This window comes from Poecilia mexicana, unplaced genomic scaffold (genome assembly GCF_051168715.1).
Source record: "Poecilia mexicana isolate PSO_F unplaced genomic scaffold, ASM5116871v1 scaffold_5, whole genome shotgun sequence".
Taxonomy (NCBI): Eukaryota; Metazoa; Chordata; class Actinopteri; order Cyprinodontiformes; family Poeciliidae; genus Poecilia; species Poecilia mexicana.
The window spans coordinates 11,978,470-12,002,494 of record NW_028263374.1 but is presented as its reverse complement, the minus strand read 5'-3'; the positions used below and the strand labels follow the sequence as shown (position 1 = coordinate 12,002,494).

The 24,025-nt window shown below is 38.7% G+C and overlaps 1 protein-coding gene across 1 annotated transcript; it reads left to right on the top strand.

The window, feature by feature from the left end:
* Nucleotides 1-1,094: 1,094 nt before the first annotated feature.
* elmo2 (engulfment and cell motility 2) lies at nucleotides 1,095-22,910 on the top strand. Its single transcript, XM_014972276.2, has 21 exons — nucleotides 1,095-1,345; nucleotides 1,737-1,777; nucleotides 2,580-2,652; nucleotides 2,740-2,790; nucleotides 4,364-4,533; nucleotides 4,690-4,789; nucleotides 5,171-5,322; nucleotides 7,166-7,244; nucleotides 9,883-9,918; nucleotides 10,265-10,315; nucleotides 11,313-11,435; nucleotides 11,857-11,976; nucleotides 12,075-12,179; nucleotides 12,268-12,376; nucleotides 13,840-13,976; nucleotides 16,792-16,955; nucleotides 17,032-17,144; nucleotides 17,237-17,344; nucleotides 17,457-17,539; nucleotides 17,631-17,708; nucleotides 19,406-22,910. The coding sequence occupies exons 1-21, from the start codon at nucleotides 1,268-1,270 to the stop codon at nucleotides 19,604-19,606; spliced, it is 2,172 nt and encodes a 723-aa protein (XP_014827762.2). The 5' UTR covers nucleotides 1,095-1,267; the 3' UTR covers nucleotides 19,607-22,910.
* The last annotated feature ends 1,115 nt before the right edge of the window (nucleotides 22,911-24,025 follow it).

The following is a 24,025-nucleotide window of genomic DNA, read 5'->3' as shown; positions in this document are numbered from 1 at the left end:
TGTTTTCATCATGTGGAGCTGGTAATGATGCTGGATTCACAAAAGAGCAAAATACCTTTAGGACATTTTAAAAAATATATTTCAAGCTTTTGATCCAGCTTTTGATTACAGTGATTGAGATGGCTCAATCACTGTAAAGTGGCAGGTGAGGTTATTTATAGAACAAATACCCAAACGCCTTACAAAGTTTGTGGTGCAGAGCTTAATCATACTGCATCATTGATAATTCTCTGGAGTAGGCAATTATTGTTTTTTAAATCCAACCACCCAGCTGTGATAAAAGAAAATAATAAATCTTTTCAAATGAGCCATACAAAGTGTTCTTTTAATTTAATCCTGAAAGCAATCAGAATTCACGGAGCCATTTGGAGAACAGCAGTTTCTTCTCTCTGTTCCAGAACACAGTTTTCAAATCGTCAGGCGAGCCTGTCATCTTTTATTTTGTGTTCTCTCCTTTTCTCCCTCTCTCTGACAGAAAAAAGCAAACCCTCTTATTTGTGCCAAAAACCTGGTCCCTGTTGTTCTCTTGTTTCTCATTTGCTGCAAAGCTGTTGTTGCAGATTGGGAAGTAGGTTTGTTACATTTAAGCAGTAATTAAATGTGAGCACTGAAAAGATGCTTTGCCTCTATTAGAGATGCACAGATTCTGATTTCTTTTTAAGCACTCTTGTATGAAAAGAAGCAATAAGATTCAAGATATTTTTTTCTAGCCTTGCTGGTGTTTGTGTGGTTCTTAATTTCGTATATTAGGAGCAAATGCTGTGTTTGAAAGACCAGTCATGTAAAGTTATGAATTTAAAACTGAGACAAAATGACTAGAGTTGAGATTTGAGACGGTACTCGGAACTTCTATTAGCAATAAGTGATCGTTTTTGTTTTGTTTTTTCGTACGACCTGCCAGTCCAATTTTGAGTGATTCAGATTTATTTTAATCTTAAATCTAGAATGCATACAAGAGAAAACATATGCTGCAGGTTATTTGATTAAGGTTGTAATTTTGAAGCTAGAATAAAGTTAAATTATCAGAATATTGCTTGTTCATGCGTCAAGGCATCTTCCTAACTGTGAACTGATTTCTTTATTAAAGTGCATCAAGGTCTGTGTTGTCTGTCAGTTTACATTCGGTGTTATGACTACGGCTAAATTTTTCAGTTTACAAAGCCACTGAAGAGCTGGTGCTAATTCTCCTAAAATCTCTGTTGATGCTGATCAACAGGGATTCTTTCCTGTTTTTTCCTGTAGGGTGCTCTAACCACAATACACAGGTATGCCACCCCCGGCTGACATTGTGAAGGTTGCCATTGAGTGGCCCGGTGCCAATGCTCAGCTTATAGAGATGGACCAGGTATGTAGTAGAGAGAAACTTTCAATGCCTCTGTTAATTCTTTGCCTTAATTTGCATATGGAAAGTAATTTCAGTTAAGCATTGCTATTTATGTAAGGTTGCAAAAGCCTGATTTAGTCTTACTTAGACCATGTCAATGTTAAAACATTCTTATCGATGACTCAGCGGTAGTCATCCTGCAACCGGAAAGTTGTAGGTTTGATTCTAGGCTCCTCCTGTCACATGTTGATGTGCACTTTCACTTGCACTTAACCAAAGCTGCCTGAGTTGTGAGTGCAAATGGGGGAGAGTGTTCAGTGTTACTGCAAAGGTTTGATGTAAATTCAGATCATTTACCGTGACTGAGACAGATTGTTCTGTTTTATCTACTCATTGTGTTTTGCTTTTACAGAAGAGACCCTTGTCCTCTATAATACGGGAAGTATGTGACGGGTAAGAATGATCTCCTTCAGTTTTTTATTTTACTTTTTCCAGATTATTTAAAATGGAGAAGAGGTTTTAATTATGTGTTGATTTATGTTGGTTCAGCATGGGGCCAAGTTTAGGACGGGGATCAGCGTAGTCATTATCACAATGATAACTGTAATAAAAATCCTTTCACTTTGACATAAAATATGAATAAAATACACAAGCCATAAGCAAAATGTCAAATTAGTAAGGTGTGATGTATGGTTTACTGGTTCAGAGTTAAAGAACACAGCGCCAGTAGCCAATGAATACAAATGTTGTATTCTGAATTTAAACCTTAGTTTAAATTCAGATTTCTATTTGAGTGGGTTTTCTGTTCAGTGTTGTATACCTTTAAGACTCACACATCCCTTACTGTATATCAGCCTATGGTAAAGTAGACGTTTATGCTCTCATTTATCATTTAGGGTTGTTTTCTTCGTACGTTGCTATTGTGGTAAAAATGTACAAAGAATTTTACATTTTTCCTACCAATCCACCTCTGAACATGCCTGCACCTACCCACTGCCTCCCTCTGCCACTGGAAGCTGAAAATCCCTTGCACTTTTACTGCAAACGCCCACTGAAAACTCCCTTCACTGTTGCAGTTTGCCTCTCTTGTAAATACATTTGCCGGAGAGAACGGCCTGACTTGGCCAACCTTTTGTTCTCGCGCTCTCGAGTATGCTGCACTCTCTAACAATCACACATTTCGCTACTTGCAATTACTCGCTTAAAATCAATATCAACATGTATTAACTTCATCTCTCTATATTTGCGCCCTCAGGTGGTCTTTGTCGGGCTCTGAGCAGTTCGCTCTCCGTTATGCTGATGGTCCTCAGCTTTACATCACTGAACAGGTTTTATTCTCTGTTTTTATTTCCCACCACATTGTGTTAAAGTCACGGTGAAGCAATATTGACCCTAAGTTGCCCTTTATTTTTCAGAGCCGCGGTGACATTAAGAATGGGACAATCCTTCGATTAGCAATTTCCCCGGTAAGTCCGCTTTGTTTTCATGAGCAGTGCTATAAATTAAACTCCTTACAAATTTCCTTAGAAGAGGTTCCTTAGAGAAATTTTGACCTTCTTAATGTTGTCAGACCAATTGTGTTCAAGTGATTTTTTTGATTCTACAGATTCAGCAGTAATGAGGATGTGCATGGGTGTTGAAGTAAAAAAAAAAAAATTGATAACAGTTAATTAATGATTTAACAAGGGAGACGGGATGGAAGAGTAGGGATCGATTACAGCCAGTTTAGTTTGGATTGGTTTTTTTTGGCGTTTTTTTTTTACTGTAATTAATGAAGTCAGGGTTTGAAAACTATGTTTTGTATTTACAACAGATCAGAAATATTTAAGAGTGGCAAAAAAGTAAATAAAGTAGAAGAAGTCTGTAAGGGCAGAAATATTTTTTTCACTACCATGGAATTTGTTTTTAATTTGTTAGAAACTGTTTAACATACACTTGCATAAAATGTTAATGATGATAGTTTATTATGTAGTTTTTGCTAACCAGTAGCCATTTCAAGACTTTACTTTAGACTGCACTTAAAAATCTTCAATCACTGGCAAGTCCTGAAAATTATAGCTTTACCAAGTTAGCACGGCGCAAGGGGCACAGGCTGCTTTCATAAGGTTAAGAGGAGTTGAGGACGTCTGTCGTGTTTAATAGCACTAGTCGCCGTCTCTCTGTAATCATGTGTGATTACCTGCCTTTTTTAATCCCGCCCTGCATCTAAGTGCTCTGAGAGTGAAGCTGATACCTTTATCTCCAGTTTAACAAAGGTGCTGAGGATTGCATTCCAGCTTACTTTTTTATTTTTAGATGCTTTAGCTCCCTTTTCCACATCTGTTTGCTTGTCAAGTTCACTGCTGTACTTTGGGATTCTGCGAACATTCACAGAGCGATTTGGGCCAAGCCGGAAGGAAATCTACCAGGAGGGAAAACATGACGGATAGCTACAGACTGTATGCACAATGGAAAAACTGCGATCAGGAAAACCAGCTAAACCTGAGAGGACACAGTGAACATAGCCAAGCACAAAGATAAATCAGAGAATGTATAGAATAAGACCAAACTGAAACAGAAATCTCTAGGAGTTACCAAAAGAAGTAAATATTTGACGCAGAACCATAGTTCCTGGAAAAGGTTCACGCAGTAACAAAATGGCTTCAGGAAAATGGCTTCTTGTCTGAACTTAACTGTATCTACAGTCAGAGCAATAAGTACAATACAAAAGTTTAAAATAATGTCGGGGAATGGTCAAAGAAAGACAGTAATGCAAGAAAAAAATCTGTGAAGCTCACTGCAGGGAACTGCAGCAAAAGACATTAGGATATTGGATTCACAGAGTTTCCATAACAACTGGCTATTTTAAGGCTTTTATAAATGTCTTAAGCAGGGGTGCCAATAATTGTGCCTGGTGCTGCAGTCATTGCAGGGGTGTCTTTGTCCTCTGCCACAAGTGGAAGCAGCGTACGATATAAAATAAAGTCTCATAGCTAAATCTCTGGTAAACCAATGAGATAAGGTAACGGTAGCATGAGTGAACGTTTTGACTTTTGCCAGGCTCGTGCTGCTCGTCAACTCTTGGAGAGGATCCAGTCGCATGGTATTGATGCTCGCCTCGAGGCTCTGAAGGAGCTCGCAAAGTTGTCTGCAGACCCGACTTTTGCTGCAGAGTTCATAAATATGGAAGGCATAGGGACTCTGGCTCGACTTGTCGAGAGTGGCACCCAGTAAGCATTCATTTCAACTATTGAGACCTAACTTCAAGCCCTTCATGTTTATGAAATCAATTTGGTTTTTTTTGGTTTTTTTTATTTTGCATATTTCATTTTTAAGTCTCACCTTCTGAAAAATCCTGGACTAACTGTGAGTTTTTTCTCTCCAAGTTTTGGGGAAATGTTGGCCTTCACTCTCACTGCGTTCCTGGAGTTGATGGATCACGGCATTGTATCCTGGGATCTGATCTCCCTCTCCTTCATCAAACAGGTGCTTCCTCTATTGAACAAACATTTTATGTCACTCATGGCCATTTCACACAAACACTGTGTACATGTTAACTGTTTGCGACTTCAAGGATCGTCTGTCTTTCTCCTTTTATTCCTGCCGCTGTTTTGTGTGATTGTTTGCCCTTCCGTCCTTTTCGCTCACATGCCGGAAATGTGTGGACGATGTTGCCTAGTAATTCAGGATTGTAATCTGCTGCATTGTGCATGCGAATAGCTTTCCTCAGTGAACCGCTCTGCAGCCTTGAGACTCACTCAAAAGAAACTTTGCTATGAAGTTTTCTTTTATAAACACGTTTGAATTTTGTCTTGGTTTACAGATCCTAGCTTTTTAACTTTATGCACGGCTTCTGCATTTCCTCAGATTGCAGGTTATGTGAACCAGCCCATGGTGGATGTGTCCATCCTGCAGCGCTCCTTGGCCATCCTGGAGAGCATGGTCCTGAACAGCCACAGTCTCTACCACCGTGTGGCCCAGGAGATCACCGTGGGACAGCTCATCGGGCACCTGCAAGTGTGAGCACACACACATGCACAGGGGCTTCCTGCACTCTGTTTCGCGGGGGGACGAGGGGAAAATGTTGTAACATGAGTTGTGTAAAAAAACAAAAAAAACGATGTAAAGGTACGATTAGGAACGACACCAAAGACAAGGATTTTTTTTTTTAGACGAGAAAAGACAAACCGTATTAAGTCTGGTAGAACTGGGGGTGTAACGGCACAATAAACTACCACAGTACAGAGATGTCCCACAGGTACGCAGAGAGATGAAATCAGAATGAGTCACAGGTGATCACTACTCTCATGTAGAAGCGAAGATTTGTTTCTATTGCTTTTTTAAGTGCCTTAACTGAGAATGAGTACATTAAGCTACTGTATAAAGCACTTTAAGCGAAACTAGTGCAGGAATGATGGTAATGAAGACCTGCTGGAGGCCATGCTTTTTTCAGTCAGTTGTTTGCAGAGTGTATTTGAGTTTCCAGTGCGTACAGCAGCTGAGAGAAAGAAGTTTGGCAAGCTGGGTTGTCGTATCTTTCTCATTTTCACCCATTATTTGTCATGTAACGTGTGCTTTGCAATGCCTGGCAGAGTAGATGTATGTTATCACACAAGACCCAAAGGAAATGCCACTAGTTTCCTTCAAGCGCCACAAAGTTTCAAAGCAATTTTGTACCAAGTGCGTAAGGAAATGTTTGTTTTGGCCTATTTATTTGTTATTTCTGGATCATTCGGTCTTCTATTTTGCGTGTATTTAAGGCCAGATTATTGAAACACTATTTTGTTCTAGTTTTGTTATTAGAAACAGACTTATTTGACACGTGGCCCATAGTTCACTTCAAGCTAATTTAATTTGGCTTATTTGTACAGCATCACATTAAAAAAAAAATGTTATATGAAGGCACTTTACATGAGAAATGGGTCCAATTCATATCCAGCTTCTCAATTCAGTTCAGTTTATATCTATAATATAAACTGTATAATTCACAACAAATGTTGTCTGAAGGCACTTTACAAAAAAGAATCATTGATCAAACATACATTCGAATTTATCCTATTTGTCATCCAGTACAGTATGCTCAATTAACTATTGAAAGTATTCTACCAATGTATTGATACGATCCGTTGATTGTTATGAAGAATCAGACTCCAGTTTGGTCTGGATTCATTTTAAACCAAGCCGGTTCATTCCAATTCACCAGATCCAGTCAGCTCTGTATCCAGTTACATGCATTTCATTTTGACCCTAATCATGTAACAGTACATTCAGAGTCTGTTGATCGTATCCCGATCAATCTGTGATAGCTGTACCGTTACACCCCTAGTAACTACTTTTCCTCTTTTATTTCCAATCTCTGGCTTCTTGGCCCAATCTCAGTGGTTCTTCTTTAAAAAAAGTAATCTTGAAATAATCTTTTTGCATTCTAGCTGTGTGCAGCAGCATCTGTACGTATAATCAAGTCTGCTTTGCGTTATCAATCTCTGACTCTGTTAACTCCACCCCAGAAATGCTGCAGACCAGGAGCCACCAGAGCAAGATGGCTCCTCTTAATATTAACAAATTTTGTTTGTAATTTTCAAAAGACTGCCTCAGGTCTATACGTGAAGAAGATTTCCCATTGTAGGAATTAGACACTTGCAGCTCCTCTTAAATGCTGTTTGTTTTCTTCGGTTGCAATAAATTTCTACTAAAACAAAATCTTGGTGTCAAAGAGAAGCTTTTCTAAAAGCCTCCATCAGTCCCTTTTTTTGTAGTCAGAGTAGTTGCTAGCCTATTTATGTATTTATTTTTTAAAGATTCTGTATATTTGTGGAGCATGATGCTTCTAACTGGTTGTTGCAATCCTGGACATTTCCTCAGGTCAAATCAGGAAATCCAGACCTACGCCATCGCTCTCATCAACGCTCTTTTCCTGAAGGCACCAGAAGACAGACGGCAGGTCAGTGAACTGCTCTCAGCAGCGATGGCTGCATTAGAGAAAATGACTGGATACTTACTGCTGTCATTACTTCATGCTACCTCCTAAAGAAAGCCATCTATACATAGACTGCTGTTTCTTCGCTGCTATAGAGCTGCAGACATTTGCTCGCAGTAGCTGCTAATGTTAGTTTGAGCTAGATTCGCTGAAATACGTTTGTCTGTATTTCTGTTTGGTAACAACCGTTGTAGTAATATAATCACTTAGAATAGCCCTCACTTCCCTTTAAAATGTACATATTTGTTTTACTGCAGACTTGTCCGTTAGCTGTGACTGTTTTAAATAGGGATGCACCGATCAGGCTGAAAGTGAGGTTTGGTTTTCTTTGAGGTCTGACATATAAATGTAGGTTTTCACTAACTCCGACTTATTTTTCCAAATTATTATTCTATATAAAAAAGAAAAAATGTTCTTTGATAGAGGTAGATGTTTTAAAGCCAACAGAGGATATTATAACAGGATATTCAATAAAATGTAATGTTATTAAAAGTTAATTTATTTCTGTTAATTTGATGATTTTCTGCTTACAGCTAATGAAACATCTTAAGATTAGAATATTACATCATACGAATAACAAAGACATTTCTCCTATAAAAATGTGGGTGTGATAATGAAAAGTATGTTTAATACCTGCTTAAAGATTATTTTCAAGTCTCGTCGGACCCCGTATCCTAATGTATTGGTTCCTAAAAAGAGCCATGCTGCTGATAAGTGTGTTTTTAAAACAAAAACATGCTGGGAGCTCTCAGTTGTAATACATTTCATGGATAAGAAAAAAGTCAATTTAATCAAGGGGAAATCGGCCAATTCCAACATCTGGGTAATTGATTGGTGCATCTATCATTTTGATTTAATAAAATAATGAAAAACATTTTTTTTTTCTGAGATGACTAAAAATTAAATTTTGTTGAGTAACATATTTCAGCTAAGTTGCAGAAAAAACACAAACTTGTGTCAGTAGCAAAGACAAACAAGCCAAAACAAAAACTCCGTCATAAAGTTTAATTTCTCTGCAGGATTCTTTCTGAGCTGTAATAACTTTTAACAGTTAATTCTGCGCTGCAGTACATCTTACCTTGCATCCTTGTTTTATGTTCTTTTACTTTGTTTTATATCTTGTTGAAGTAATTGGTAACCTAAAATAAAGGGGAAGACATAATTAAATTGCCAGTAAATACAAAACAATAAACTTGGTTCTTTAAGTACTTTATAAACTCAGAAGTAGTTAAAAGATTGGTTTGTTTTCTAAACAGTGTAATCTCCCTGTCCACTTTATTAGGTACACAGTTGTTTACAAACATACAACACAGCAGGTCTTTGTGTGTGACAAACTGCTAATGTGCTGGGATTTTCATGCACAACCATCTCTCAGGGCTGCTCAGAACGGTTAGAAAAAAGAAATAAAAATGAGCAGCAACACTCCTGTGTCGATGCCAGATGTCAGAAAATAATGGGCAGAAATGTAGAATACCATCCCACAGATCCCTCAGTGCAAACAGCAGCAGAAGACCAGACTGTGTGTCGACTAAGAGCAGGAAACTCAGGCTACAGTGCACACAGACTCACCACAAAAACACACTTGATTCATCTCAATCATTTTAGAATAGAATTGAACAAAAGTAATTTTCTAAAAAAAAAACTTGTCTTTTTCTCCTTACATGTCACAATTCAATTCACATTCATTATCAAACTCAAATAGAAGGTATCATTTATTCAACCGGGTTCTAAGGTAACATGTTAGTTGTTCATTTAGTTATGGAGGGCTGCGCGGTGGTACAGTGGGTAGCTCTACTGCCTTGCATCAAGAAGGATCTGAGATTAAATCTCGACCTGAGGCCTGTCTGCATGGTGTTTGCATGTTCTCCCTTTGCATGTGTGGGTTCTCTCTGGGTACTCCGGCTTTCTTCCACTGTCCAAAAACGTCAACGTTAGATTAATCAGTCTCTCTAAATTTGCTTTAGGTGATGGCGTGCATGGCCGCGTGTTTCTGGCGACATGTCCAGGGTGAACCGATGGAGATAGGCTCTATCTCTGGTTAAGCGGATGTAGGCCATGTTTGATATGGAAGTGGATTTGATGTTACGTTAGAAAGGATGTGTGGGCTTTTTTTTTTTTTTTTCCATCGGCTGTTACTGACCACTGGAGGGCGAACTGAGTCAGATTTGGTGCCTGAACAAGAGGAGTGGGACTAGAGTTACAAACTCGATCTGACTCCCACTGCTCAGCTTGTTGTATTTCCAACCAAAAAAAAAAAAGGAATCTCGTTCTAGTTTGAAGCTATTCTTTAAAACTGATATTACGTTTTTATTTCTTCATATTTTAGGTGTGTGTCCCTTCCATTTGTGTGTTTTTTATGCATTGAAAAGGAACAGAGAGTCATGTTTATTGATTTTTATGACAGGAGGGAGAATTATCTAGATAAACGCAGTGTGTGCAGGGTACACCAGCTGCCGTCAGCAGCCTGTTTTCTCATGTGATGTGAGTCATCTTCTTATTCCACTGCATGCTTGTAATGCCTGAGTCTCACGGTCCGTGTGTTTGCACTTTTTGTTTCCATTACTGTGGTGCCCATGCCCCTCCTCCCTGCACCCACTCATAGGAGGAGTGTACTAACCCACTGGAGCAGCACCTCACCGTGAGTACACGTCCTCTCAGCTGCTCATGCCGCCCCACAGCCCTTCTCCTGCCTCACCTCACTGATCTTTTTTGTGTCTCAATCAGCCATAACATAATCTGATCGTGTTAAAATATAACCGCTTCTTGTTGCTGCAGCAGGCAGAGTCTCCTAGCGGAATCATCTTAGACCATGTTAAATGTTATTTTGCAAATCCATGCCATTCAAAGCGCTGATAGAAATGTAGATTTAGAATTTCTAATTTTGTTTTTGGTGTACTTCTGTGTAGTTACTTCTCTGGATCTTTGCTGTCTTGTAAATCTTTGTCAATTATTTCATTTTCTTGTTGACTTGTGTGTATCCTCAGGAAATGGCAAGCACTTTGGCTCAGAAGCACCTGCGGTCCATAATCCTAAATGTGAGTATTAAACTCTAATGTTGGAATAAACGCATGTTAGATGTGAGTAATTCAGTGTTTTGCCCTTATTAAATACAGCCTACAGTAATTCAGAGCATCCAACTCCCTCAAAATCTTTCCTGCAACTAAAAGTTTGTTTCGGGAAAATCGAACGCTTCACTCACTCAGAAAGCCGAGACCCCGAACCAGTAAATGTGAGACGCCATCGAGTCCATGAAGTGGAAAATAATTTGCCCTGAAAATGATTTCTCTTGGCACTAGACAGGAAAGACCTGCCTGAACTGGCTGTAAATGTCATAGACAAGAGTTTCCTGGAGAAACTCAAACTTTTCTTGGAATAAAACGTTGTGATTCTGAACACTTTTAAATGAGCCATAGTTACCTGAAACAATGCAGTGTGTGCCGTCTCCCTCCGATCCCTTGAGTCACTTTGCACTTCTCATGAATAGTGTGGGTACATGTGTGTGTGTGTGTGTGTGTGTGTGTGTGTGTGTGTGTGTGTGTATGCATGCATGTATCTCAGAATTTTAATGATTACATATGAAAGGAAATGTTTGTCTGTTTTAAGAATTACATGAAATGTAATGGATGTTTGTTCTTCAAAGTAAGAATAAACATCCAAAAGCCACTTAAAAGTTATTTTCTTGTTTTTTTTTTTTTTTTTTTGGTTTTTGTACATTTCAGCAACCTCAACTGATACAAATGTACAGCATCCAAGTACTTTTAAGACCTACTGAGCTGGTCTTAAATAATTAAAGTTTTCTAATGTTTTGTGGTCTAATTTTAGATTTATTTATTTCTTTATGTTTGATGTTGGTCTATCACATTAAACCCAAATAAAACACAGTGATCTTTGTGACTGTAAATGAAAAGGTCCCCAATATTATTATTTTTTTATGAATTAGAGTCTAACATTTTGTATAGTTGAATTTTGTCTGCCGTTTATAGCAGAAAACATGAATGCTCTAATAATTACTGTGGCTCTTTTCTCTTTTAGCACGTCATCAGGGGAAATCGACCAATCAAAGCAGAGATGGCACATCAGCTGTATGTGCTACAGGTGTTGACCTTTAACCTTTTGGAAGAAAGGATGATGACCAAAATGGATCCCAATGACCAGGTGAGATTTTCCAGCAAAATATTTTCCATTCACATGTTCTATAGTCTTCCTAAGATGCATTTTGGCTCCACTAATTGCACATGAATGTGTAAAATCCCCAGCATGTAGACAATCTGCCGTTGCATGTTAAAATGAAAGCCGTGGTTAATTAAGTGGGAGTGGGTGCACGCTGCGAAGGTTTAATAGAGACATCCTATTACGTGGGTAGCACACTCTCTGATAAATTTGCTTTAAGTGCAATCAGCAGACCGGAAAATTAAGCCTTTCCCGTTTTTGCCAGTACTTGCTGCAAGCCATCTGCTCATCGCTGATTGACCCATCTACTTTCTGGCTTCTTTTGTAATTTTGGTGCTATCATGGTAAATGTTTCCCTCTTTATGCTGATAAGCTGTTAACATGGTTGTTTTTCCCCCCATCTCAGGCTCAGAGAGACATCATTTTTGAGCTGCGCAGAATTGCCTTTGATGGAGACACTGATCCCACCGGTACAGAGAAGAGGAAAGCAATGTACACCAAGGACTACAAGATGCTCGGCTTCACTGTGAGCAGATTTCACCAGATACACAATCAGATTCAAACAGAAAAACCAAAGTGCTGTTTTCTCTTTCTTGTGCCTCATTATCTCTGTCTGAAACACAGAACCATTTGAACCCGGCCATGGACTTTACCCAGACTCCTCCTGGGATGCTGGCTCTGGATAACATGCTTTATCTGGCCAGGGTTCATCAGGATACTTACATCAGAGTCAGTGCCGGCATCACACATGACTTTGACCCACTAAAGGAGCTGAAAAGCCTGGCCGGGCCTTAACTTGTCTTTCTGTTTATGGCAGATCGTGCTGGAGAACAGCAGTCGGGAGGACAAGCATGAGTGTCCCTTTGGCCGCTGCGCGATCGAACTTACTCGGATGCTGTGCGAGATTCTCCAGGTCGGAGAACTGCGTAAGTGGCTTTGTACATCTGCCTCTGGGTGTAAAAAGTGTGTTAGGAGAGAGAGAAATAATTAGAGGTTTTGTGTCTGATTTCCCAAATTTTGTAAAGCTTGTCAGTATTCATTTTAATTGGCCATCCTTAGAAACCATGAAGAGTATCATAATAATTCTTTATATGCTTTCTGCACAAAATGAATCTTTACTCCTAATTGTAAAATTAAATAATGATGGCAGCCTAGAGTTACAGGGATTTCACTTTCTGCATCAGAAACTTTGCAGACACAGTAAAATCCTTCAGGCTTTGCGGCACAGAGGTATATAGAAATAAAACGCCTCCGAACAAAAACACATTTTTACTCATCTACCACAAAAACTGTATCTCAATAACTTGTTTTGTTTTATTTTGTTTTGTTTTGTTTAGCATACCCCACATAACAAGACATTCAGTATTTTTCTACAACATCTTTTTAGAATAAACAATAATTTTGTTCCACTTAAAATTTTGAGAATAAAAAGCTTTGGTGTGCTTTTCTGTGTTTCTTACATATCAGATTGTTACATCATACATGTAATTTATTGTAACTTTAATATTCTTCCTGTTATAATCAGTAAACAATTAATTTATAACAGGAACGGAGGGGGCAGTAAGTGTTACACAAAGGACTCCAAAACTATTAAAACAAAGACAAGACGACTGCAGAAGCGACATTTGAAATCGTCTTTCATAACAATAAATAATAATAATAGTAATGTTAATTAAAATATTTATTTGTATGGTGCTTTTCTAAACCCTTAAAGACACTTTGCAGGAATCAAGTAAAATTACGGACAGAACACTATGCACATCAAATACACTCATTAAACTCGCCCCCACTAAACACCATTCCAAGTATGTTTTTCTAAGAAATGTCGACCCTTTCAATTTTTTTTTTAAGACTTTAAAAAAGGCTGCCAGTACTTGCAAACCCAGAATATTTCATGACAGACTGAGGGGAAAAGCTCGGAAGAAAACAACTGTATTCTTGTTCTCTTTTGCTGTCTGGCAGCTTGAAGGAAGCCCAGGCATCTCTTGACAAGCTTCTTGCACATTTTAAGCGTCCTGTGGCTGTGTCAGTGTCCCTCAGTAACAACTTGTCCACCCAGCAGCGGCGTTTGTGCAACCCTTTTAGTGCTTTGGTGTGTTTGGTGAACACAAAAAAGAGATTTAATCTTTATTTTCAAATCACTGATTAGGACCGCCGAAGAATAAATTGGCTGATTCTGGTCACCTGGAGATTTTTTCCAGTGTCTCTGCTAATAAACTCTTCCTAACGCAGCAACAGCAGAGCCAATAATCAAGGCAAGATCAATGCAACGAAGTGGTTACACTTTACATGCTGATGATCAGGTTGACCAGTGTGTCTGTGCATCTGATTTCAGTGCAGCATCTGGCCAAAACCCATGTTTACACATTTGAAATTGTTTTCTGTTTAGCAAACGAGGGCTGCAATGATTATCACCCCATGTTCTTCACTCATGACCGCGCGTGGGAGGAGTTCTTCTGCGTCTGCATCCAGCTGCTTAATAAAACATGGAAGGAGATGAGAGCCACGGCTGAGGACTTCAACAAGGTCTGAGATTACACAACGCTCGTATTTATATTCAGATGCACACATTAATTAAAAGCTCTCAATTTTTTTTTTTTTTTATGCCTAAGCTTTCCAAAACAAACCTTAGACCATATGGTGGCAGCTTATTTACCCGCAGCGCTCACGGAAACCTTTGCAAACAGAGCAAATTTGATTTGTTCCTGTTTATTTTATTCGCCTGCTAATTTTAGAGGTGAGGTAATTAGCACCTTTGGTTGCCATGTGATTTAAACTGCCTCCTTCCAGTTATCTGGCTCTCCCTTTATATTTGGGCTGAAGCCAAATTGTGCTGCTTTAAAAAAATCATGAATCAATGTGGATATTAATCTAAAGAATAGAGTCATCCAAAAAGAAAAGAACATATTCACTGACAAAAAAGGGAATGTTGTTAAGAGTCAAGAGCATGTCCTCCAGCAGCAGACGCAGTTGCCAGTTTCCTTTAATTATTGGTGCACAATATGACAAAAATGGACTTTCCTGGACGAGTTGAACTTCATGACCCGTACGGTCGCCCTCACGTAATTGGTTCCAACACCGACCCACGGTGACATCTGCTCACCGCTCATGCAGAGCAATTATACGATGCGACTGCTTAAGCTCATACAGACCCACAATGTGACCCCTATCAAGCTCCATCAAGTGCTGATAAAGCTGTATAATTTGTCTATGAGGCGTCTTCTGTGTCCAGTGACCTTCACTCTCCGTTTTTATGACCACTAAACACTCCAAAATCTGCCTCATAACACAGTTTCTCCACGCACAATGCCACCACTCATGCCCACTCCAAACTCGCATTTTCACTCCAAAGAGAGTCATTTACACGTCCATCGCTGGTCTGCACTAATGGGCGGACTGGGAGATTAATGTTTGGGCCAGTGGATAATAAGTGGTTCCTGTATTTTAGTAGCAGAATCTCACTTTGAAGACAGCAGCTTCTGTCTCAGAAGAAAATTACAATTTGCTTTAATAGTAAAACAAAGAATGGAACAAGAAAATAAAATGATTAACATACCCTGTATTAGGGATGGGTCATAAATCAATCATTGATTAATCAAATTTTTTAATCATGAGGATTTAATTGTTGGAAAATCTGGATTTTTCTTTTCACGCAACACACTCTGAGATGCTTGTTTTAAAAGATGAATGATCCAAAACATCTTTCAACAGAAATGGTTCACCAAACACAAAATCATCTTTGTTTCATATTTATCTCAGTCCCTAGACAAAGGATGTCCAAAGTGTGGCCCGGGGGCCATTTATGGCCCTTGGACTAATTTTGTTCGGCCCCCAACTACAATTCAAAAATGTACACTTTTAATTTGTAATCAGGGTAAAAATTGTTACCAACATTATTTTCTTACACAGGAAAATGTGAAGTATAGCACAAAGTATTCGTATTTACACAAAAAAGTTTTAACAAAAGGTAAAATCAAGTTTATCCAGAGACTTTTACTGAAAAGGCAACATTGCTGCACCCGAATCAGCTTTTATTCTTTCTTAAACTTGGCTAAATATAGCTAACACTTTGAAAGAAAGTGACCCAAATCCTGGTCTCATTACTGAAGGTAAATTTATTCAGTCGAGCCCAAAAGAAACTGAAAACTACGTCTTTCTTTTAATACAGCAAACATGCAAAATGACAGTAAGCAGTTAATTTCTTCCAAAAAACTCAGAAATTTTGAGAGTAAGATCAGAAATTTTCTAGAAAAACAAGGGAACTTGCTAGAAAGAAAGCATCAAATTTCTAGATTAATATCTAGAAATTTACAAGATTTTTTTCCCAAAACATCTTGTGAATTTCTGAATTTCAAATGTCAAAAGTTTTATTGGATTACTACATATTGAATTTTTTTTCTAGAAAATTTCTGAATTTTTGCCAGAAATATACTCCTTTTTTCTATCTACAATGGCCCTAATACACCATTATAAAAATTGTTTTCAAGTTTTGGATCTACATCGGCTACTTTATTTGCTTTAATTTAGGTTTTTTTTTTGGCCCGTAATTACTTTTGAATCTGTAATTTTGGCCCATGTGGCCAAAAGTTTGGACACCCCTGCCGTTGACTGAGAGGAGAACATGAGAGAAAACAGGACGACCCAAAAGACTGCAAAGATCTTCATGAATGCTCAAACCTCGTTACATTTTATTGGAGAGGAATAAATTCATTCTTTTTGGTAAAAGAGCAATGGTAAAATGGAGGTTTACAGGTGATGTCCTAATGAACAATTATTTCTTTTTTCTGCACTGAATAAATGTACTGAGCAGAAGTCAGTCTGTTTTTTGTGGATGGTTTTGCACAAAGGATTGTATTTCCCATCTGTTTAAATACAGATTAACACAGACCATTGAGTTCGCAGCTGGATTACTACATATCCCATGATTACAGTGAGAAAATGACTTGATAATTGTACAACCTCTTATTAAATTGCATTTTTCAATTCTAGTATCAATTTTCTGCTTTTGGTCCAGACCAGTAATGTCAGATGAGCTTTTTTATAGCAGCCGAATGAGCGCCTGGTGAGGGCGAACACTGGTATTATTCATGCAACACACGACACTGTTAAGTTCAATAGAATAAAAAGGATATTTGAAATAATTATACCTAAAGAATCACAAAGAAAAACTAATCTAAAGAGTTCACATGCGTCTGCATTAACCCAGCTTTTGAGCCTTACGTTTTTGCTCCATCAGCCCTCATTATTTGTGTGTGTGTTTGTGTGTGTGTGTGTGTGTGTGTGTGTGTGTGTGTGTGTGTGTGTGTGTGTGTGTGTGTGTGTGTGTGTGAACGCTGCCCAGGTGATGCAGGTGGTCCGGGAGCAGATTACCAGGGCTCTGGCCATGAAGCCGTCCTCCATAGACCAGCTGAAGAACAAGCTGCGAGGCCTCAGCTACTCTGAGATACTGCGTCTGCGGCAGTCAGAAAGGATGAGCCAGGACGACTTCCAGTCTCCGCCCATCATGTCAGTCTGCGCCTTTCCTGCATTATTCATTTTGTGTTCATGGTTTTCCAGTTCCTCATGCTGTGCTGTGCTGCAGAGAGCTGCGGGAGAGGATTCAACCCGAGATCTTGGAGCTCATCAAGCAGCAGCGGCTCAACCGGTTGTGCGAGGGAAGCTGCTTCCGTAAACTGGGGAACCGTCGAAGGCAAGGTACCGAGAGGAGCGCTGCAGACATTTGTCTCTCTGCGCAGAGTCTTGCTTTTATTGATTATTGTTTTTCTTTTTTTTTCTTTTTTTTATAGAAAAGTTCTGGTTCTGCCGATTATCTCTTAATCACAAAGTTCTGCACTACGGGGATTTGGAGGAGTCACCTCAGGGTGAAGTGCCTTTTGAGCTACTGAGTGACAAGAGTGAGACACACTTTTGTTTGTTTCTGCTACTTTTTGTGTTTTTTGAGAAACACAAAACAATTCTTCTGCATCTGGTGAGAGGATAAATTTCTCTGTTTTTTTTTCTCTCCAGTCCCTGTCTCAGACATCAAGTCTGTGTTAACAGGAAAGGATTGCCCTCATATGAAGGAGAAAAGTGCTCTAAAACAAAACAAGGTGCTAAAATGTTCATTTATATTCATGTCTAACATATTTTGCTGACTCGTGACCTTGCTGTGTTGTTGCTGAATTTGTTTCGCTCTGCCAGGAGGTGCTGGAGCTGGCCTTCTCCGTCCTCTACGATCCGGACGAAACGCTTAATTTTGTTGCACCGAACAAATACGAGGTAAAATATTCGCAGGCTATGACTGTGCGCTCGCAGGTTTTTTGCTGCAGTGTCTGAATTGTGAATGAGATGAAATAATTGAACCCTGTATTCATTGTTTTGATGTCGTCTGCTGGCCTTGGCTGGCTGCAGTTATGTTTTGATGCTGACTGACTTCTCATTAACCTGAAGACAGGCAGGCTGGTTCACTGAAGGCTTTGCATCTACAAAGTTCACATAAACCAGAGTCTGAATGTCCATCTTGACTCCAGGGTTCGTACGCAACCTGGAAAGGTTTGGAAGCGTCTGAAATTTGTTTCCAGTGTTTTCCATGTCTGAATAAGTATCAAAACAGACAATGGGAATATCAAAACATTTTTCTATTCTCAAACTTTATTTCTTATCGCATTTTCCCCCCTTTGTTCCTTAATTCCTTCCTTTGCTCTTTCCTTTCCTCCTTTTATTCTCTCTTTTATTCCTCCCTTCATGTTACATTTTGCAACAGACTTGAAGAACCGAGACCTTTAGAAAGTTGAGCCTAGAAAAGTTTGCATTTTTCCCATGAAGACGGTGTAAGAACCTTGTGATTGACAGAGCCTTTTTTGCACACTTGGCTAACATTTAACTGGTGTTTGATGCTCGTATTTGGAGGAAACTCTGCCCATAATTTATCTAATGTTTGTAAAACGAACAGCGATACTTGAGCCGTGACATTAGCGTGAAATGTGCCACGACCTCTGGGGGCTGGATTTACTTTCACCAAGGAGTACAAACAGGAATTAAAGTAAAAACCAAGACTTTCTGCACCGCTAACTTTGTTGACAGGTGAACTTGGGGCTGTTTGCTCAAGCCAGTGGCCAGAAGCTCTGCTGAAGAAGAGAGACCAACAGATCCCATAAATAGGCACACGAAGCAAACGATGTACGATAGAAACCATTTACTCATTCACAAATGCACTCAAATGATTCTAGTAGACAAAAAAGCAGAGGACATTCAAAGCAACCGCTGCCATGCCCAGGTTCGGCTCTCCAAGCAAATTGACCACAAGATGCAAAAATAAGTAATCAAAACCCTAAAAGGAAGTCATTAGATCTACACCAGTAGTTTGCTGACATTAAAGTAGATGTCTGATCAATCTAAAAAGGGCTGCACAAGTTTACGTTTCGTGGGAGGTCTGGAAGGGGGACAACCAAATGCAGCATTCCTGGAAAAGAAGCTCATGCCAACCATGAAACATAGAGGTGGAGGCGTCATGCTGTGGGGAGGCTCTTCTGCAGCAGGATCTGGCAGTCTCACCCTCGTAGGTTGCAGTAAACCCTTCAAACATCTCACACCTCAGAGGGTAGAGTTTGGTTGATTACTGCAAGTGTCTCTGAAGTTATTTCAGGCTAGATAACTTTTCCGCTCACTAGAAAACACATCTTTCATTGTGATCTTTTGGAAAATAAGGGGAATTTTTCTTGTGTGAATTCAGTTAAATCTTTCTTTTCCAGAGGAAACAATATCCGACCTCAATATTTGAACATCTTCTGATAAAAATCTAAATGCTTTGTTCGAACTCGCTCCCACAATTGGGGAATGTTTCCCCTTCGCAGAGCTACTTAGGTCAGTAAATTTGACCGTGAAGGATCCTCACTCACCAAAACTCCTCTGCATGTGTGTGTGTGTGTGTGTGTGTGTGTTGGTGTGTGTTTGTGCTTCTGTGCCCACATGTCCAGTATTGCATCTGGACCGACGGGCTGTGTGCGCTGCTGGGCAGAGAGATGGGCAGTGACCTGACACGCAGCGACCTAGATACCCTCATAAGCATGGAGATGAAGCTCCGCCTCCTCGACCTTGAGAACATCACGATCCCAGAAGCCCCGCCTCCAGTGCCAAAGGAGCCTAGCTCTTACAACTTCTCCTACAACTACAGCTGAGTTGTGCGTGTGCTTCTGTGTGTGCTCGAATGCCATGCATGCATGTATTGATAAAAGACACGTCTACTCATCTGTCGATGAATTTAGCTGCTTATATTTATAAGGGTTGATTTTGTTTCCCAGAACTTTAAACAGTCACGTTTAGGATGCAGTATGGTTGTCAGACTTAAAACAAAAAAACAACAACAAAAAAAATGTGACAATAGCTTTATGGTGGGGTCAGAGGTTAAACTTTACTTAATAGTTGAGAACCCCGACAGCATCTTCATCTCCTCTAATTCAGAAATGAAACCGGAGCTTTTAGTTTCTCGGTAAAGTGAAGGCGTTCTTGCTAAGTCGAGCTATGTCTGGTAGCCATGGCAACTGGTAATGAAGGGGCTGCTGTTTCAGTTTAAACGTTTAAAATTTGCTGTGGTACTGCTCGTTCCTCCACTTGTACAGTAAAACACAATCAGCTCTACACTTTTTCTCCACTATTGCCTCATTAATATCAAGTTATAAACATGTTGGACCGTCATTAAGCTGGACAGCTTTCTCTGAAGCAGCCTGTTTCTGCTATGAAGTGAGACGTACGTGTGCTAGAGAAATCTTCTGACGGGGATTAATTTTTGTCGACGATAAATATCAGGACTGGCACGAGTCCAGGTGCTGAAACCTGCATTTGTGTCTTCACAAAGTTTGTTGATTTTCTGAGCAGTTGCTAAATCTGCTGATTCGAAGCCCAAATTGGATCACACAAACAATCAAAACCGGACTAGATTTGGTCATTGTTACTGGATGAGGGCTGGTAGTAAGCAGTTACCAGCACAAAGCTGAGTTTACACACCTGGTGTCACTGATCGCGGACGCTGCCTGAATTTCTTTCTTTCTCACATTTTTCTTGGCTGCTCTACAGTATCGGCTCACAAAAGGGATTCAATTACCTCATTCAGTTTTCATTCTTTGTGTGTATGTGTCTGAGTGTGGACATCTTCAGGTTTTTTTTTGTGTTCATATTGGTTCCCAAACTGTGGTATAAACACCAGTAGTGATGCAGTCACTCTAAACAGTTTTAGCACTCCTGGTAAACTGGTTTTTATGAGCTTGGTCGCTGTATTTACTTACCAGTATAACTTGGTGCAGCATTTTGACAAACCTGCATGATGTATATGTAACAAACATAAAGATATTTTAACAGAGAACATTTTTGCATATGAAGTAGAGATTCACCAATATATCTACAACAATAAGGATCTGGCATTTTTCTAAAGACTAAAAGAATAGTTTGTCCCTACTTATGAAATGTCTTTATTGACATGCAGTATGCTTTGATACATTTCATCCATCCATTTTCTTTACACCCTTGTCCCTTAATGGGGTCGTTAAATCTTTAAGGTCTTATGGTCCTTTGAATAAGAAAATCTTAATCGATCAAAATTGAAATTTGGAAGTCAGACTTTTTAAAATATCTGGAAATTGGTATCAGCCAAAAACAAAGAACCCTAATTGCTCTAGAGGTTAGCCAGAGTAATGCATAAATTACACAGCATGAGTTTATAATATACTTCCATAATTAACAGTTTAACAGTGTTAAAAAGTATTAATATATTTAGTCAGTTCTCTGTTGTGCATAAGGAAAAAGAGAACATTTCTTCAATGTTTGATATCAGATGACTACAACTACATATCATGCTGGACACAAAGTAGGTAAAGATGGTTTTTAATATAAATGCTATGTGGTGTTGAGTTTTCGCAACTTAAAGCATGGCGTTTCCGTTTGCATCATAAAAACTTACCTTGCATTGCTTAAACGAAGGAAGCCACTTCTATTCGTTTTACCAGTTTAACAGTTTAACACTCTCACTGCACAGACCAGGGGATTTAAGGAGCTTCTCTGCAATCTACTATTGAAACTATGCTGGATTTTCCAATCCTATGAAACTCAAACTTTCTAAAAAGTGGAGAAATCTAGTACTGCTCATGCATCACATGAACACAGGATTATGTTCTTTATATTTAGCTGTGTTGTCATTTTCAATTTCCCTGTAGTTCCCAGTTATGGACTTTCAGCTTGTGAGCCGATACTCAGCACTGCTACTATTTGTTAAAGCTCTATAAAATTATATTTTTGTAAATGACTACCTTCTTGTCATTATAACTCTCAGTCTTTCCAGTATTTCCAAGTTTAAATATTAGTTTTTTCAGACTCCATTTCCCCTTAGCAATGCTAAAATGAAGAATACATTTCTAAAGATAAGTTTCTCAAAGAAGCAGAATTATTCTATTTTTACATATAAAAGATGAACATTGTCATATTTTTAGTTTTGTTTAAAGCTATTATGAGCCTACCTAAGTTTGAAAATCTGATTTATAGCGGCAAACAATTTGCTATAAGTTGCACATACACAGCGCTGAAGTGTTTGTTTTTTCAATTTTCCTCTGAGTTCAAATATAGATTTGTTAAATGAACCCCTTGTTGTATAGAAGAACATGACAATGTTCAGATTGCAACCCCAAACTGAAAATGTAAACATTTATCATGTTTAAGATGATTTAAGTCTGTGAAATTAGACTTTTATAATGTGAAGGAACCCTGTGTGATTTTGCATTCAACATGCTCAGTATACACTGAAACAAATCCATTATATCGGTTTTTTTTTAAGGGCACCTACTGCAACTATGATGTCAGCTTGTGTCAATAATCTGTGTTGATGCTAGTGGGAATAGCAGAGTTCAGCTTGTATGCGATTTGCTTTTTTCCCCCAAGTTTGTTTTGAATCTGATTTTGGAAATTCAAGGGGTTTAAAAATGGGTTGTGGCACCGAGAGTTTCTTAAAAGCTGTACATCTTCACCAGCTGAACATGTGCTGCGCAAAAGATGCAGTGTGCTCCAGGCCTGTGTGTTTACCAAATGTTTTTCTAATTACAGTGAATTAGTGGGAAACAAGCTGACTTGCTCTTCCTTTTATTAATTCTGCATAAAGCATTGTTCTCTAAGCCCTCTGAGCCACCGTACCAGCCCATAATCAAACCAGTAACTGAACCAGTTGACGATGTTCAGGCATCAACTTCTGTTGCCGTTATCTTCTACAATAACTCTTGCCTTGAATGAACGAATAAATTGAAATTTTTAGATCCATTAACTGTTTTTACATGACTTACTTAAAAAATGTATTTACACTATGTAGTGCTACTAAAGAATGACAGAGTTATATAAATATTTGAATATGCTATCCATGTAGATCATTCTATGTATATACAGTAATGTCTTGCCTTATTGAAGAGTTGTATTATGTTTTGTGTGAATAAAGAAGTCCTAACTGATGCTCAACGTGTTGATTCTTGACGCAGAATCACATTAAATTGCATTAATGTCTTATAAACTTTCGCACATTTCCATCTTACAACCACAAACTCCAATGCATTGTCCAAAGATGTTATGTGAAAGAACAACATAAAGTAAAGGATAATGATGGAAACAAGTATTTATTTACATCTGCTAATTTGAAATGTACGCTGCGGCTTTGTTTTCAGCCAGTCTTACTCAAATACCACTAGATAATATCCATCACCACTAATTACACTCAGGTGCCTCTTACTTAGTAAGTTGATGTTGGTCAAGTCAGCATCATGCTGGGGGACGTTTTTATTCTAATTCCAGTTGTTCTGTGAAAACCTCAGCGATTTGTCAGATAACGTTTGTGCACAGCAGACGCATTTTTCTTTTAAAATTTTAAAGCAGTGTTGCATTAAAAACCAATATTTCAATCTTTCCTCTAACAATGAAGCCAGAAATACAGAGGAAGTGTTACTTCAGGTCAAATCACATTCATGTGTTGGAATGACCTCGTTAAATCAAGAGCTACAACCGATTGAGAACCGGGGGAAAGACTTGAAAATGTATGTATTTAGACATTCTCCAATCAAAGTGGCTTTTAATTTGCGTTTTTGGAAAGAATGGGTAAAAGTGGGCAAACGTTCTCGAAAGATGCAGCTGTTATTGAAGCAAAGGTTGTCTCTCTTCTACAAACTACTGACTCACACAAAACGACAATGTTTCAAAGTTATATTTGTATGAAATTTAGAAAACCTCTATATTTTCTGCTGTATTTATAAATAAAGTGTTTTGAATTAGTCTAAATCACAATAAAACATATTGGAAGTTGGTTCTAACATGTCAAAACGTGGAAAAACTGCAGTATATGTGCAAAATCCTTACCTAAAGTAGCTGACTTTAATACTCTGCTGGCTGGAAACAGTTTTCATGGTGCAACTAATCTGACAGAATCTGTGCTGATGTCACTCTTTGACACTCTCCAATTTTAATTAAAAAAATTAAAAGGCAAGACCCTGCATTTCACATTTGTTCCTGTCCATCTGAAATAAATTTCTCTTACAGCTAAGCAGAGATCAGATGCTATCAGATAATCAGAAACTGAT

Bases quoted from the DNA above. Each gene is read 5' to 3' on its own strand.
- elmo2 (XM_014972276.2), top strand. From the start codon at position 1,268: ATGCCACCCCCGGCTGACATTGTGAAGGTTGCCATTGAGTGGCCCGGT. The intron at 11,977-12,074 runs GTGAGCAGATTT...TCTGAAACACAG, and splicing joins ACAAGATGCTCGGCTTCACT to AACCATTTGAACCCGGCCAT. The intron at 12,377-13,839 runs GTAAGTGGCTTT...TTTTCTGTTTAG, and splicing joins TCTCCAGGTCGGAGAACTGC to CAAACGAGGGCTGCAATGAT.